This window comes from Hippocampus guttulatus, chromosome 9 (assembly GCF_054856545.1).
Source record: "Hippocampus guttulatus isolate MCC_2025c chromosome 9, RoL_Hgut_1.0, whole genome shotgun sequence".
NCBI lineage: Eukaryota > Metazoa > Chordata > Actinopteri > Syngnathiformes > Syngnathidae > Hippocampus > Hippocampus guttulatus.
The window spans coordinates 13,267,036-13,284,656 of NC_141269.1; the positions used below are offsets into that span (position 1 = coordinate 13,267,036).

The following is a 17,621-nucleotide window of genomic DNA, read 5'->3' on the forward strand; positions in this document are numbered from 1 at the left end:
CTACAGGTGCATCCAACTAACTCAAGAGTACATTCTGAAAGAAATACTGATGCATCAATTACTTTTGCCTCATTGAAGAAAAAAAACAGCAGCAGAGTTCCCAGAAAAACCTTTTAAATAACCTTCAAAGGATGCTTTAACAAGGATGGAGATAATTACCCAAGAGAACCAGCGACATCTCAATCAACTGACACAGATCTACCACTTGCACTGCATACAAAATCACAGTGAGCTTGCTCGTACCTCATCGGCAATGTACATACACTAGGTGGCAGCAATGGATAATGATTTGGAGCACTTTGGTCGCAGCTTTAAGGACGAGAACCAGCTTTTTTTTTCGCCTTAGGTTCAAAAGCGGATACTGAGTTTGAAATATATATTTCAAAAAAAGAGTCAAATTAATTAACTGAATTTGCAACTATTCAATTGGACTATTGCAGCTGCGTCTTTGTGGAAAAAGCATTTACTGTACGTATGTGCTTTATTGCTTTATAAAACACAAATTGCAGATTTTGCATTCATCCAGCAGATTCGCCAAGAATGATTCCTGAAAATCAGTTCCTGAGTCACCTCACTAGCTCTGTGAGCTTCAACGTGCAACCCTTTCAACATTTGTGCCTTGCTCATGAAGTTGTAAAGTAATTCTTAAAAAAATCCTACTTCTACATCCACCTCCCTTCACCGGCTGTGAGGTCATGGTGATGCTTAAGTGGTACACCAAAGGGTACGATACTAAGATTCCATGCGTAGATAAAGATCAGAAAGTTTAGTGATCAATCAACACCGACCTACAAAAGTTATTTTGACATCAGTAATATTACACCGCATTAGGGTACATGCTGTATGTTTGAACGCATTGTATTGCATCCAGAAGCAGTGAACTTACATCAAACTCATTGAGGGCAGCAGCCAGCTCTCCGATGCAAGCATGGCTGTGCTTCTCGTCGGTAGGCGAGGTGGCTTGAGCGGCACTGGAAATGCCTCCGATGGCCTCCTGCACTTGCTTGAACACGTAGTCCCGGTTGGCACGGGTTGCCGCCACGTCTGGATGGCGCAGGAAGGCCTGTGAGGCAGTGTACAGCATGGTGGCGTTCTTCTTCAGAGCTCCACGTGCTGCGGCCATTTCATCTCGACACTGAGGGTCCTTCAGCTCCTGAGGAAGGGCTTTGAGTTAGCACTTAAAAGCATATTACTGCTGAAAGAGCCATGAAAAATAATTTGAGATCAAGCGGATTCAGCTTGAACACATTTGACATTATAGGTTTTAATTCTGCAACAAAACCTGCCAATTTAAGAGTTACATGTTTTTCAGAGAGTAGCATTGTAGACTAGAGCTTATCAGATCTGCCTCAGTTTTGAGATTTGGGATTTGATCCTCAGCTCTGTGTTAGTTGTGTTCTCCAGTGGTCACTTGTTTTTTAATTCCTGATACTCACAGCATCCAAAAACTTTCACATAAGGTTAAGAAAAGACTTTTAATTGTCCGTTAGAGTGAGTATGCCTGTTTGTCTATATGTGATTGATTGGCGACCAGTTCACGGTGTACCCTAGCATTTGAGTCTCTGGTCTTTTCCGTGACGACTACCAAGAGGGAGGGGAGGGAGGTGTGTCCATATTGCCTATTTCTGGTAGGCGCTGTTAAAGTCATTGTTTTTTTTTTATTGATCTCTCCAAATCAAGTTAATAGAATAGAATAGAAATGCTAATACTGTATCACGTTCCTGATTTAAAAAAGAATAAACTACATGAATTGAGCTTGAGAGTAAAAAATTGACCCTTACTATATCAATATTAAATATATTAATCTGATCACTTGTATGCGTCATTTCCAGCCAAAAGTTACCAATTTGACAAATACAAATTTACTTAAACTGAAAATTTGGCAAGGGATAAATTTGATTTTAACCACAAAGTATGAAGTCACTTGTTGCAAGGCGTAATTTGTGGGGGACATTCATAAAACAAATATGACAAATAGTGACATACAACCATACACACATTTACGGTTAAACGTAAGTTTATCTACCATCGATGTTTTGGTGCTATGGGAGGAAGAGAGAAAAATTAAGAGAACTCTACACAGCAAGAGCCGACTGCGCTTCCTTTCCAAGACAGTCTTGCAGTAACCGATTCACCACTGTGCTGGTGAAGTACCGGTATGTAAGATTTTCGGACTCTGAATATCACCCAGAGGTCAGAAGAGATTTACGATATTTGAAAAAGTAAGATGAGTAGAAGAAGGGCATACCTGCTGTCTCCGGGCTGCTACATAATTAAGCTTCACCATCTCTTTCCCAAATTCTTTGAAGCGGTTTGCCAGGTCCTGTTCATTGGTCGCATTCTTAACTCCTTCCAGGGCCTCCTCTACCTGCCACACACATAGGCACACAATGGATCCCACAAAATAAATTGATGCGCACAGAACATTTTCAACAATGCTTTAAGCAATATATTTTAATGACACATTCATCCAAAAATGCTACAGAATTTATTTGGTTGAATGAATAAAAACGATTTTCTGCCAACATGGAATTGCAGGCGGATTTAGAAAAAAAAAAAGACATTAACCATTACGATGTGCAGTTTAAAAGGGTCTCAATTCAGCAATCACCATCCATTATGTGGGCACATTGTGATTCCGGACTGCTTTCCATCCCTAATGAAAGTGCTTTACAAAAAGTAATGGAAAGGAAAGGAGTGAGAGATAACTTGGAAGAGGGCTTTGATGACACGGCTTATGCTGGCTTCATCTAAGCTCCTCTGTGAAATAGATCTGGAAAAAGGGATTGAGAAGAAAGCATTGGGGGATTCAAGCCCAATGTTTATTTTAATTACACAAATGGTAGTTGTGTTTTTAATCCTTAAATCCAAAATGTATCTCCATTTTATCATTTCAGTTTTTAAAATGGTTTATAATAGCCATTGCTTTCACAGTCGTTATTTTTTAGTTTCTTTTCCATTTATTTATAGCTTGATGTTGACTGTAAACTTTGCAAAGAGCCTAAAAAATTCTGGAAGAAGCTTTATGGACTAATTAAGTTTTACCAAAGTGCTGAAAAAGCTTATGTATAGAGAAAGAAAAAAATTGACTCATGATTTCATAAATAGAAATGTATCTGTGAAACTACGTGGATGTAATTATGACTTGCTGCACAGTTTCTTTTGCGATGAGCTCACTAATCTTTCGTGATGATGTGACACATAATGGGAGCAGTAAAGTGAACTCAGATCTCTACAGAGGTCAAGTCAAATTTTTTTAAACATTTTTTAATACAAGAAAAAAAAACTACGTTTTTAGCTACCAACTGAAAAGTCAGACACCACACTTATTGGGAACGCTTCATTTTCAACAAAATAATGGCCCAAAACACACTGCCCAAAATGCAAACAAGTTCATTAAGCACAAAGAAGTGGATGATTTTACACTCCCCAAGTCAATACCCAGACATAAACCACATAGAAACTGCATTTTACCTGTTTACTTGTGGGAAGTAACCCCAGCCCCAACAGAAACAAGATCTGAAAGAGGCTCTGACAAAATCCCACAAGAGCATCACAAAAGGAGAATGCAAAAGTTTGGCAGTAGCAATGGACCGTTTTATTTTAAGTCGTATTTGTTGTAATGCTCGTGTGCATCTAACTTCAGATTTTGTTCGTGTGTATCAGAAGCAGATGTAAATGCATTCAAATAAAAGATCAGATATTATCTTTTTGTGTCTTCTAGTCATCGTTGGAAATAAAATAATTTGCTTCTCCATTTTAATACTGATGGAGGGTGTTGTCAAACGTTTGAAATGTTGCAAGATATCACGCAGCCAGTTATGCGATGCGAATGCATTCGAAAAACAACATTGCTGGTTTATTAGCAATCTTACAATTTTCAGGTGAGCCAGCAGCCTCATAACGTCAGCCATGTCGGCAAGGATGAGCAGGCGTGTGACTGCAGACAGCAGGGCCCGGGCAGCCCTCACCATCGTGCCACGTTTCACAGAAGAGCAGGGGTCATCCGCAAACTCTGAGGAGGCAATGCGCATAGTCTCTCCTGCAAAAATAATAATAATAATAATAATAAATGCAGAGCAATGTTACATTTACACCATAGGTCATTCTATGCAAATGATAGGATGTAGATGCTCTTACTCTTGCTCTTATTAATATAAATATATTCTTTATATCTAATTGAACCGGTTTCTAAACTACAGGCTGAACGTCACTTTACTGGGATGATGCAAATGCAAATACTTAATTGATATCAGCAAGTACCAAAAGCAAATGTTAGCAATTAAAAATGTGAACAATATTAGGTTACCTGGAATTTATGTTTGGGGTACAGTCCTGTTAAAAATAAAATCCTGGGCCTGTATTAGAAGTGTTACTTTAGAATTAGATCTAAAGACCATACATTATACATAAACTACGTCTGCTTTTGCTGATCAGTTTCGAATCAGTTGAACCCGACTTTTGGTCACATCAAGCCAAATGAATTAAAGTGTAAAGCAAATTCAGTCGAAAGAACAGGATAATTCAAGCCGAAGAAAGAGTGCTCATATAAAAGCACTTTAAAGCTACACTGTCGTGAGAAAGATTACAGGTGTGACGCATCAGTTAAATATACAGTACCAACAATAATAACATTTGATAATGCCCAAGTTAAAGCAGAAGTCTCTTTGGCCTTGTGATGAGTAGCTCAAAAGTGACAGGCCAAAGAAGTTTGCCTTCCAAATCCGTCTGTGGTCTGAAAGCATGTGCATAATGTATCAGTGACAAGAACTGAGCGGAAGAGGGCACAGTGACATGGGTCGATGCGATGAGGACAGATTTAAATGTGCTCATTTCAAAAAGACCTTTCCAAGGTGAACGGTGCAATTTTACAGGGAACATTTCATCCTATGAAACTGATGTTGCTTGAGACAAATCAGGAGAATACGAATTTGCATATTTGTCGCATTCACTTTCATTTTTTGGAGTGGAAAGTCACATGACTACTTCATTAATCTGTTGATTCGAAAAAGTTTTCATCCCATGGGTCTGGCGTGACCGCTTTGTCACGCGTGAAAAAGAGTCAGCAGACCAACACATTCAGGTCAATGTTGAAAGCAACAACAGAGAATCCAAGCTGACCGAGCAATAATAAAATGAGGGCAAAATGTGTGATCAGGTCCATTTGCTCTAGTGAGGAGAGAATCAAACCCTTCCTTTGGGGGTCAGGGGTGGGGGGTATTTGATTAGATAAGTGTATTACTGTGCCAGTTTTTTGTATTTTGCAAAGAAGTGGCTGCTCATCCTAATTAAGGTCACAGGTGAGCTGGTGACCAGACATCGTAGGGCACATATTAAAAGGAAAGGGAGACATTGGCCAAGCAGCAGGTGAAGAAAAAAAAAAGGTGGTTTCAAACACAATGCCGTAAATACCAACACAAAACAGAATTACGTCCAATGATAGGGTAAGCCTGCACAACAACACTGGAGGACCTAATCTAAATCAGTGTTGAGGGGCCAGACTTGATTGATTATGATGCTAGGGAGCATGTGAAGCTGGTAAGGAGGTCCCATGCTAAAAATCTTGGCTCCTCTGAGTTGAACAAAATAATGTTCACATCAAAGCAAAACTGTTGTTTTATTATTGTTTACTTTATGTGAACTGTTTTGTTAAGCGCTTTGTTACAGCTGCCGCTGTTGTGAAGGTGCTATATAAATCAGCATGTATTGTATTGTATTGTATTGTCTTCTTTTGAAACGATATGAAATATTTGTATTGTTTTGTCAGCCACTGATTGTTAGACCAAATACTCTCTGTTGAGCTCTGCTTAAAGACGATGCTTTTAACATACTCACCTTGCTTACGGACATCATCGACAGCCGCAATGAGCTCCTCTTTGAGATCTTGGCTGTCTTTGGCAATCTGTTCTCCCTTCTCCAAGAAGTTCTGAGTAGCCTGCTCAACTGAGACTGCCAGAACATGAGCCTTCTTGGAGCGGCCCTTTTTCTTACTGGATGGGCCTTTGTTGCTTGTGTTTACCAAAGTAGTCACCTAGGAAGCACAGACGAGGGGGAAAAAAAAAGAAGTCAGACACAGACAGGATCGGGGGGCATGCAGTACTCAAAGTGTATTCTTGCAGCATTGGTCGCGAGCCGCATGCATCTCTGCTCGGGTTCTTGCGGCTCATAAAGCCCTTCTCACTTTGAGCTTTGCAGCGTGATGTCATCAACCCCATTCATTGTATATGTGAAATGGAGCGTTGCTGGGCGACGCTGCGCGGCTCAGACGTCTGTCACAAGGGGAAGTCACCTCAAATTAAAACCTATTTTTGAGCGCCGACGATGTGACGTCAGAAAGCCTTTCCAAGAGGAGAAGGGCTGGCGAGCGATTTATTGCTTTTTTGGAAGACTTACAGTATGTACAGGTAACGGCATGAGGGCAATGGTGGAAGCTGTGAGATGTGTATTTACAGTGCATTAGCCGTATTCACAATCAAAGATACATCTTGTCTCCTCCTCCTACTTTTTAAAATGAGAAAAGACTGGGCTTTTTTTTTTGTTTTGTAAAAATGAAAGATACGTTCTTGTCGAGGTGTGGTCTTCTCATCTAAACAAAAGGGAAAAGCCTCACTTTTTAACTTCCTGGTCAGGGTAGGGGGTTCAGCGGGGTCATTGTACCTTATATGTTATTCATCATATGAGCATTTCAAGGCTTCAGATCATCACCGGCACTTCAGTTCGCTCCATTCAAATATCAGACATAGTAGTAGTTCCACAAATTTATGGAGCATTCATATCAACTTGCTTGGAACATTGAGCAGGCTAAAAAAATATACAAAGATAGGTAGTTTGTCAAAACATGCAAAGGAGAACTCGGGAGTGGGGGGGATGGGATGGGAGAGTTTATGTAGTATGTGAGGTGTGGCTGTGAGCCTCGGAATGTTTGGCCATCCATGATGCAGCAACTGTCCATTCCAAAGATCCACTTGGGAATGTGTGTGTCGTGAAAGATTACCAGTTGTGATTTCTTGAGGTCAACAAAAAAAATCACAGGCATCTTTAGAAAGGGCTTTGAACTTTGTCGTGACATGAAAACATGCCCCTCCGTGAGCCGTCACCTTACCGTGGTGGAGGGGTTTGTGTGTCCCAATGATCCTAGGAGCTAAGTTGTCTGGGGCTTTATGCCCCTGGCAGGGTCACCCATGGCAAACAGGTTCTAGGTGAGGGGCCAGACAAAGCACGGCTCAAAGACCCCTTATGATGAGAAAAATATATGGACCAAGGTTTCCCTTGCCCGGACGCGGGTCACCGGGGCCCCAATCTGGAGCCAGGCCTGGAGGTGGGGCTCGTTGGCAAGCGCCTGGTGGCCGGGCCTACACCCATGGGCCCGGCCGGGCACAGCCCGAAGAGGCAACGTGGGTCCCCCTTCCCATGGGCTCACCACCCATGAGAGGGGCCAAAGGGGTCGGGTGCAATGTGAGCTGGGCGGCAGCCAAAGGCGGGGACCCTGGCGGTCCGATCCTCGGCTGCAGAAGCTAGCTCTTGGGACATGGAATGTCACCTCTCTGGCAGGGAAGGAGCCCGAGCTGGTGCGTGAGGCAGAGAATTTCCGACTGGATATAGTCGGACTTGCCTCCACACACAGCCTGGGTTCTGGTACCAGTTCTCTCGAGAGGGGTTGGACTCTCTTCCACTCTGGAGTTGCTCACGGTGAGAGGCACAGGGCAGGTGTGGGCATACTCATTGCCCCCCGGCTCAGTGCCTGTACATTGGGGTTCACACCGGTAGACGAGAGGGTTGCCTCCCTCCGCCTTCGGGTGGGTGGACGGGTCCTGACTGTGGTTTGTGCATATGCACCAAACAGCAGCTCAGCATACCCACCCTTTTTGGAGTCCTTGGAGGGTGTGCTGGAGAGTACTCCTGCTGGGGACTCCCTTGTTCTGCTGGGGGACTTCAATGCTCACGTGGGCAATGACAGTGAGACCTGGAGGGGCGTGATTGGGAAGAACGGCCCCCCCGATCAGAACTCGAGTGGTGTTTTGTTATTGGACTTCTGTGCTCGCCACGGATTGTCCATAACGAACACCTTGTTCAAACATAAGGGTGTCCATATGTGCACTTGGCACCAGGACACCCTAGGCCGCAGTTCGATGATCGACTTTGTAGTTGTATCATCGGATTTGCGGCCGCATGTTCTGGACACTCGGGTGAAGAGAGGGGCGGAGCTGTCAACTGATCACCACCTGGTGGTGAGTAGGCTCCGATGGTGGGGGAAGATGCCGGTCCGTCCTGGCAGACCCAAACGTATTGTGAGGGTTTGTTGGGAGCGTCTGGCGGAATCCCCTGTCAGAAGGAGTTTCAACTCCCACCTCCGACAGAGCTTTTCCTGTGTTCCAGGGGAGGCGGGGGACATTGAGCCCGAGTGGACCATGTTCCGTGCCTCTATTGTTGAGGCGGGCAATCTGAGTTGTGGCCGTAAGGTGGTTGGTGCCTGTCGTGGCGGCAACCCCCGTACTCGCTGGTGGACACCAGCAGTAAGGGATGCCGTCAAGCTGAAGAAGGAGTCCTATCGAGCCTTTATGGCCTGTGGGACCCCAGAGGCAGCTGACGGGTATCGACTGGCCAAGCGGAACGCAGCTTCGGTGGTCGCCAAGGCAAAAACCCGAGCGTGAGGCCATGGAAGCCGACTTCCGGACGGCTTCGAGGAAATTCTGGTCCACCATCCGACGTCTCAGGAGGGGGAAGCAGTGCACCACTAACACTGTGTACAGTGGGGATGGGGCGCTGCTGACTTCGACTCGGGACGTTGTGAACCGGTGGGCAGAGTACTTCGAAGACCTCCTCAACTCCACCAACACGCCTTCCTTGGAGGAAGCAGAGCCTGGGGACTCTGAGGTGGGCTCTCCTATCTCTGTGGTTGAAGTCACCGATGTGGTTAAAAAGCTTCTCGGTGGCAAGGCCCCAGGGGTGGATGAGATCCGCCCGGAGTTCCTCAAGGCTCTGGATGTTGTGGGGCTGTCCTGGTTGACACGCCTCTGCAACATCGCGTGGTCAACAGGGAGAGTGCCTCTGGATTGGCAGACCGGGGTGGTAGTCCCTCTTTTTAAAAGGGGGGACCGGAGGGTGTGTTCCAACTACAGAGGGATCACACTCCTCAGCCTCCCTGGTAAGGTCTATTCAGGGGTGCTGGAGAGGAGGGTCCGTCAGGAAGTCGAGCTTCAGATTGAGGAGGAGCAGTGTGGTTTTCGTCCCGGCCGTGGAACAGTGGACCAGCTCTACACCCTTAGCAGGGTCCTCGAGGGTATGTGGGAATTCACCCAACCAGTCTACATGTGTTTTGTGGACTTGGAGAAGGCGTTTGACCGTGTCCCTCGGGGAGTTCTGTGGGGGGTGCTTCGTGGGTATGGGGTACCGAACCCCCTGATACGGGCTGTTCGGTCACTATACCACCGATGTCAGAGTTTGGTTCGCATTGCCGGCAGTAAGTCGGAATCGTTTCCAGTGGGGGTAGGACTCCGCCAAGGCTGCCCTTTGTCGCAGATTCTGTTCATAACCTTTATGGACAGAATTTCTAGGCGCAACCGAAGCGTTAAGGGGGTCCGTTTTGGGGGCCTCAGTATTGCATCCCTGCTTTTTGCAGATGATGTGGTGCTGTTGGCTCCTTCAAACAGGGCTCTCCAACTCTCACTGGAGCGTTTCACAGCCGAGTGTGAAGCGGTTGGGATGAAGATCAGCACCTCCAAATCTGTAACCATGGTCCTCAGTCGGAAAAGGGTGGAGTGCCCCCTCCGGGTCGGGGAGGAGATCTTGCCCCAAGTGGAGGAGTTCAAGTATCTTGGGGTCTTGTTCACGAGTGGGGGCAGGAGGTTGCGGGAGATCGACAGGCGGATCGGTGCAGCGTCTACTGTGATGTGGACGTTGTATCGGTCTGTCGTGGTGAAGAAGGAGCTGAGCCAAAGGGCGAAGCTCTCAATTTACCGGTCGATCTACGTTCCAACCCTCATCTATGGTCACAAGCTATGGGTCGTGACCGAAAGAATGAGATCCCGGTTACAAGCGGCCGATATGAGTTTTCTCCGCAGGGTGTCCGGGCTCTCCCTTAGAGATAAGGTGAGAAGCTCGGTCATCCGGGAGGGGCTCAGAGTCGAGCCACTTCTCCTCCACATCGAGAGGAGCCAGATGAGGTGGCTTGGGCATCTGATTCGGATGCCTCCTGAGCGCCTCCCTGGTGAGGTGTTCCGGGCATGTCCCACCGGGAGGAGACCCCGAGGAAGACCCAGGACACGCTGGAGAGACTATGTCACCCAGCTGGCCTGGGAACGTCTCGGGATCCCCTGGGGAGAGCTGGAAGAAGTAGCTAGGGAGAGGGAAGTCTGGGCTTCCCTGCTAAAGCTGTTGCCCCCGCGACCCGGCCCCCGGATAAGCGGTAGATGATGGATGGATGGATGGATGGATGGATGGATGGATGAAAACATATCAGTTCACTCACAGGTGATCAAACCCACATCATCAAACGGATTAGCGGTGAGCATACCCAAAGTATATAACGATAAACACTGTCACCAGTGTTTCTCAAGCAGAACCTTTTTGTGCAGCTTGTTATTTTCTGTGAGAGAACTCCTGAAAGCATACCGCACACAATCTTCTTTATTAATTCAGACAGGATCTGAACTTTTTGAGGACCCGATTCTAAAAATGGGTCAAGAATAAAAGTTTGATTTCATCTTGGATGAATTTATTTTAACAAGCCTTAGCATCATGTTCTCATCTTATATATTTCTTTTACAATCTCTACACACACATGCCCAAGCTCCAACAGAGAGCTCATTATAAGGTGCAACGGGATGGGTTTTTTTCACTCCTGGTTTGGAATCAATACCCCATTATTACTGAGGCAAAACCTGTGCGCAATGCACATTCCTCCTCATGTTAATGACTAAATTCACTTTAAAAATTATGTGGCAAAGCAAACAATTCATCAAGTGTCTGTTATTTTTCAATGCATAGAAGAGTTTCCTGGCTGAATGTTCTGAGCTCCCGCTTCGACGCCAGTGTTGCCATATATTGAGCATATGATGCCATAGCGGATGTCTTCAACTTCCCGTAGCTGACGGCATTCTCTGAACTGCAGCTCAAACTTGTGGAGACTGAATCAACAGCACTTTGGCTTGCTTGGTTACAGTTAGGTGTAGTGCACTCGATTTGCGTCAGTTACTTCAAGACAACATTATTTAACGGGTCTTTGCATACAATTAACAGTTAATAGAGTGTGCATAGAGAAGGCTACACTCTGTCACAAAATTAAAACGGCCTGTTTATTTTACAAAGTCATTTCAGGTTAAAGGTTATGCATCACAGCATAAATATATATATACAGTATATAGATGGAAAATACGGCAGTTCCATCGGTAGTGTATTCAGTTAACGATCCATGTTATTATGATACAGCCTAATCTTGACCAAAGAGAACACTCTTGACAATAGTGTGCAGCTGCAGAAACATGTAGTAAATATAGAGTCACGGAAGGCATCCAATCACTGCGTTAATGAAATCCAACTTAATTGCTTCAGCGCTATGCATTGCAGCAGCAACATCACAAAAGTGCTTGTAGTGCACCTGGTCCTTTCAGAAAGCACTTCATTCTTCAACCATCCTACAGAGCAGCAGAGCAATGAGCAGTACATTCGCTGCTCATACCATTAAACTGTAGAAGTAATGCCAACAGTTGGAAATTACTGTCAATTAAAAGGGCCAAAAAAGGTACCTCAGTAGAGATAGACCTTGAAAGATAAATGATTTAAACATGTTGCGTTATTCTCCTCCTTTAGTTTCGGCGCTTTGTTAATAATCATGCAAGGAGGTAGCGCAATCTGGCCAAGTGTTTCGAATAAAAGGATTTCATAAATTTACAACCCCTGCCAAGCAGAAAGAACCCCACATTGGCGGCCAACAGACGAGCGGCAAACAAAGGGCGGCGATGGCTGAGTATGCAAAAGAAGACAGCGCCGATTGTAAACTTGTTCTTTTCCAGTCGACTCGGAAAACTTCCACTCCTGTAGGTGGAGGCACTGCACATTACAAAATGATTGGCAACGAACATGAAAGAGAGCAGGCAGTGTACGTGTTGTTTATGGCTCCATTTTACAAATAATAATTCCTGAATGTTTTGAGGATCCATAAAACGTACGTATGTACTTTCTTTCAGAGCTCGAGCAACCCCCCAACAGAAAGTTTTGTGGAAACTCTTTTTAGTGATGAACAAATTAACAATTTATTTGTTGTTGGTTTTTTTTTACAATTATTACACTAGCCTGTTTGTCCTATTTAATGTATTTATTTATTTTTATTTATTTTTAATATAATACCGTATTTTGCCTTGGAACACTGGTTTCCTCCTCACCATCCAGATGTTGCAAGTTCACATTTGGGCTTCCTCTGCAGATTCTGCATTTACTCCGCGTGCCTGTGTTGGGTTTCTCCCACATTCCAAAAACATGTATAATAGGTTAATTGAAGACGCTAAATTGTCCATAGACGTCAATGTGACTATGATTGACTATGAATGTGACTATGAATGCCCTGCAATTGACTGGCTCCCCTGCCTCTCGCCCACAGTCGGCTGGGATCGTCTCCAGCACAGCTACGGTCGCAGTGGGGATCAGTGGTACGGAGAATGGATGGATGGTTATTAAACAAAATTCTCTTTTGTAATGAATGTCCCACATTTGTGGTCGTCTTTTGTAATATTGTATGTTATGAAAAATCGTGATTCTAAAAGGAACCTTAATGTTTTCCAGTAAACCCGTTGGGGTGCACTTATGATTTGTTGAGCAAAGGACAATGCTGGTGACGAGAAGACCGCCTCCCTGATATTTTGTTCTTGTTGAGTAGCAACATACTATGATGAAAAATGTTCGATACATGCAATCTTCAATGTAAAATTCATACACGCACGCGCACACACACACGCACACACGCACACACACACACACGCATTCTACAAGCTGCAAGGTTTTTGTCATGTAGCTGTCCACCGGGACGGTCTCATTCAAGTCACAGCTCCTTGAAGTGTTTTTCTTCCAACAGTGGCTTAAAAAGCTTGATGTATATTTAATTATACCCTGAATAACCTCACAACAGGCACTTTGGCTCATGGAACTTATCTACCTTCATACAGATTTAACAGCGTTATTTTTATGAATTTATAATGTAGTCTTTGCACGCAGGTGCCAGAATATCCAAAGAACAAGCTTGTAGGGAAAAGTCATTTGACTTTTACGAGATTAACGTTGCATTCAGGTGGGTGTTGAAGTTCTTAGGTTGGCATCAGATTCACCCGTTATTTGACCGAGAGTGCAGTCATTTCCCAGCGCCTAAAATCAAAACTGCTTTTGGACTCAGGTGAACCTAGCAGTTGCTGTTACTCTTTTCAAAATATTACATACACTGACTGGCATTGTTGTGCTTTAAGTGAAACTCAGCAATGGTATGCTCTTTGGACTTTATATGAAGATACAAAGCATTTAACTTTCAATAGTGACTTGTGTCTTTTCATTTGCCAAATGACAGTTTAATTAAACGTTGTCTAATATTACAGTCATGTATGCTCCACTCCCAGAAGGCAACCAAAATGCAGAGAAAAGGTGGAGCCAAGCATCCTTGAGAGTGGTGAGCACCACATGGAGAAAAAAAGAAAACACCTGTTTTCAGAGTGATAATATCAAGGCGCTCCAACACTACAGTACAGCTTTTATGAACGTTGCCAAGGCATACAAATTCACTGTCACTTTCACGGTGACACAAGCACAAGACAGATTGCCTGGCTGACTAACTTTTGGAGCACGATCAACTCTGACAGCCATCAAATTGAAAATCAAGCTTGCTGCATGCAGCAATGATGCAAGTACAACAGACTGCAAGGAGCAAAAGCTCTTAGTTGACGTAGAAGATGTGTAAATGTACAAATATTATGAAACTGAGGAAAAATTCAGAAATATAATCTAAATCTGACTGACACAGGCATGAATCGTGACGGGAGAAAAGACTAAACTGTTGAGATGGAAGAGAAGGTAGAGTGACAGTGACATGAAATATGATGTGCATAACAGTCATAAATAGCTGATGAATTATTCCAAATTCTTAGTTGGTACAATTATAGAACACAGCCCATGTTGAGGATTAATGTGAAACCCTTCTTTTAACTGTAATGTTGAATTGTTTTCATTGCGTGAATGAGTTACTGCGCTTGGATTTTTTTTTTTAAATACCACACCAGGTTATTTAATAAACAAAGTACTAAAGTATGTGAAAGGTCGTTCATCGGTGATCAAGCAGCCGCGGTGGTAAGGCTAACCTTTTTCCGTATGGTACATGAGGGCTTGGTGTGCATTGTGCTCCTATTTTATTGCTCATCAATCGCATTAATTGCCATGTGGCCTTTTCTCCCAGAACACTGGCCAGTGGACTCTCAATTCAGCTGTAAATCCCAGTGGCCCTTTGTAGATGTTTAATTTTCTGCTTTCAGGCTCTGATACGTGATACTTAACACAAGGGAAGAGTGAGTGTGTGTGTGAAGACGTTTATAGTACAGAAGGGCAACTGATAAACACACAAATATGTGCATTCATAGACTCCAAGGAAACATGAGGTAGATTATACCGCTACTTAAAAAAATTTTTCTGGATTCAGATGATTTTAGTCAGTGCCGCCACTTGACGAACTAAAATTGAGTAAATTCAACAATTTTTTTTCATTGCGGTCATGCGAAACACTTATGCACGTAAAACATAAATGCCAACCGTTGAATGCAGAAGCTCAGCAGTCTTTCTAGCAGTCAGGGGTGGAGAGAAAAAATGGTGTGGAGACATGTGCCTGCATGATGTGTGGAAAAGAGTCTGGGCCTGAAGATGTGAGATGAATTATGCTCACGACTATAAACTACAGCACGATGAAGGTGCGTCCCACCCTGAGTAAGGAGAGTCCCGATTGTGAGTTGTACAAGTTAAAGGTCTCATTAAGGTGAGAAAAGTTTTAAATGCTATACTTTGGCTAGAAAAAAAAGTTGAATCAAATTAAATTCAAAATAAAACTTCAAAACAATTCAGTGCAATAAATTCATTCAATCATCGCAACTTTTTAAGGTGTAAATATACTGTTTCGTGCTTGGATTAGTGAAATTATATTATCACTTCAATATTTGTTGTGACTGAGCAAGTTTGTTTGACTTTTCTTTTGAGTGGCTTGAACCAAGTAATGACTTGACTCAGCTTGATTGAGACTCAATTTGACTTGCCCTGATTTTTTTTTTCGACAGTCACTTTGCTTTCAACTTGCACAGATGTAACTTACTCCCACCTCCGCTATAAACTGCATCGCTCACAGCTTTCAGGCTTCAACAATGCAATATTCATCTGAGTGAATTTAAAGGATGATGAAATATTCTTGAAATCTCTCTACCATAAAAAAAATGTTGTTTTATTTATCTTAAAGATAGAATCTTAGATGTGATTTTGATTAAGTCTGAATTTTGAGAATATGTAGTTTGTACTGGTATATCAATCTTAAGGCAGTATCTGTAATAATCCATCCAAAGGCGATGCGTTTCTGAAGCTTTGATGTGATGAATTTTCTATGGTGGATAAGAAGCAAGGCAGCAGACTACCATCAGATGTGCTTGACAGCTGTTGCCAATCCTGGAGCATGCCATATGCTGACAAAGCAAGGTAGCGCAAGCCGCCTGAGGACAGGTGAATGGCTCTTTTGGATCATCCCAAGTACTACAAAGATGACTAAAAACTTGGTACTAAACATTCTGACAATTTCATCTAACTCTTTTTTTTTAAATTACTATTTTCACTTTTTAGAGCATGTTTGAATACAGTATTCAGTTTACAGTAGAAAACACTGCTTTTTTTGGGAGAGGAATGTTATTTTTCTTTGAAAAATAAATATTGCCCCATTTACCAGTAACCAGTAAAAATAGTGCATGTCATAAATCAGCATTGGAGCACATGACCAATTCATAGCATTTGTGGAGAAAAGCTAGTGGGAGAAACAATGATGAGATCATTTACCAGCAAATAATTTGATCAAATTTCTTGCTTAAAAAGTGCAAATCACCCTGGTAGCCCTTTGCATTAATCAATACCCAAGAAGCAGATCTCGGTTTGAAAAAGGTTGGTGATCCATGCTGTATTATTCCCAGAGATTTTGGATTGTGAGATCCGGACAATTGGTTATTTATCATTCCATGTCATTTCCTCACAATGTTTTAAAATACACTCCAAACTTTCTTCTTCTTTTTTTTTTTTTGCAACACAGTTAAAATTGAGACAAGAATTTCATGGCTTTCATCAAACTAAAAGATGAAGCAGAGCATCGTTTGTTACCTCCAAAAAGCTACACTTCTTTTCTGTTATGTTAACGGCCTATGACAGTGACTGCAGCATGAATCCTAAAGCCTTTCAATAAAATTATCTACTGTTTTAAAGTTAATCAACGACTGTATTTGCAAAGAACACCCAATTGATTCTTAAGACACAACGCTCATACATTGATCATATCTTCCATGGAAATGATGGGGTGAGTACTTACCATTAATGAATCCATTTTAGAAAATAAAAGCAACCAGTGTTAACATAGCCCTGAAAGAAAAACGGAAATGCTTTCACAAGCTCTCTCTGGCTGTGATCTCTCAAACATGATGCAGGAAAAGAGATATTGCACGACGTCACAAAATATCCTAATAATGGAAATTTCATCCAAGTGGCGGAATTAGGGCAGACAGATCATGAGATTAATCCATTTGGTTTGGTCAAGTGCTCAAAACATGCAATATTTTATCTGACAAGATGTAACACTTTTTCTTTTTAAATATAAAAAATGTGAGAGGAAAAAAAGACCAAACAATCAACATATCATTTCTGAGAAGGGCATTAATTATCGCCAAAGCATATAATTTAATTTATTTTCCAACCGGGTCACAGAATGAAGTGGAACCTATTATATAAATATCCATGAAGCTTTCATTGGGAATATGTCTCTGAAGTCACCCAAAAAAAAAAAAAAAAAGAGTACGAACCGCAGTTGTGCATTAAATTATTTGAGTTACTGTTCAGATACAATGAGACTATCTTTAAATCTGTTGGCGGCCTGAAGCGTATCAGTAAAAAAATCATAAATGAAACACGTCACATTTTAAGACACAGGGTTCAAACAGTGGGAAAAAAAGTAGCATCTTATCGTCCACAAAATAGAGAACACTGCCATTAAGAGTATTGCACTGCACGCAACATCTATCAGAACTGATATCAAGCTTTGATTCTGAAACTCATCTAGGTAACAAATAAGACAGATACTGTACTATAACAACAGTAAACACGAACAAAGGAGTTGAAATTTTAGATCACTGCGATTGGTAACCACTGTGAATACAGTCACGTTCAGCCACCTGCTTGACTTGCGAGCGGAGGCATTCATCGAGAAAAGACAGTGTTCTGCAATAATCCATAATAATGAAACATATTTTACCACTTGATCACGATCCAAAGCAAATACAAATTAGCTATTATTTTGTGTAAACAAAGTTGAGATCCATGTTTTAATGATCCTCACCGCACTGTCTTCTGTTGTTAAACGTGTT

The 17,621-nt window shown here is 42.8% G+C and overlaps 1 protein-coding gene across 2 annotated transcripts in view; it reads right to left on the reverse strand.

Annotated features, from left to right (window-relative positions):
* ctnna2 (catenin (cadherin-associated protein), alpha 2) overlaps window positions 1-17,621 on the reverse strand; it is a 238,571-nt gene that overhangs the window by 210,701 nt on the left and 10,249 nt on the right. The window contains exons 3-7 of one of the 2 annotated variants that reach the window (XM_086120280.1): window positions 16,574-16,623; window positions 5,836-6,031; window positions 3,876-4,042; window positions 2,249-2,368; window positions 887-1,153 (exon numbers count right to left, since the gene is read on the reverse strand). In XM_086120280.1, coding sequence (XP_085976406.1) covers window positions 887-1,153; window positions 2,249-2,368; window positions 3,876-4,042; window positions 5,836-6,031; window positions 16,574-16,588 — 765 coding nt within the window. In that variant the 5' untranslated portion in view covers window positions 16,589-16,623. The remainder of the gene's footprint in view (window positions 1-886; window positions 1,154-2,248; window positions 2,369-3,875; window positions 4,043-5,835; window positions 6,032-16,573; window positions 16,624-17,621) is intronic. The other variant, XM_086120279.1, reaches the window with a different exon arrangement.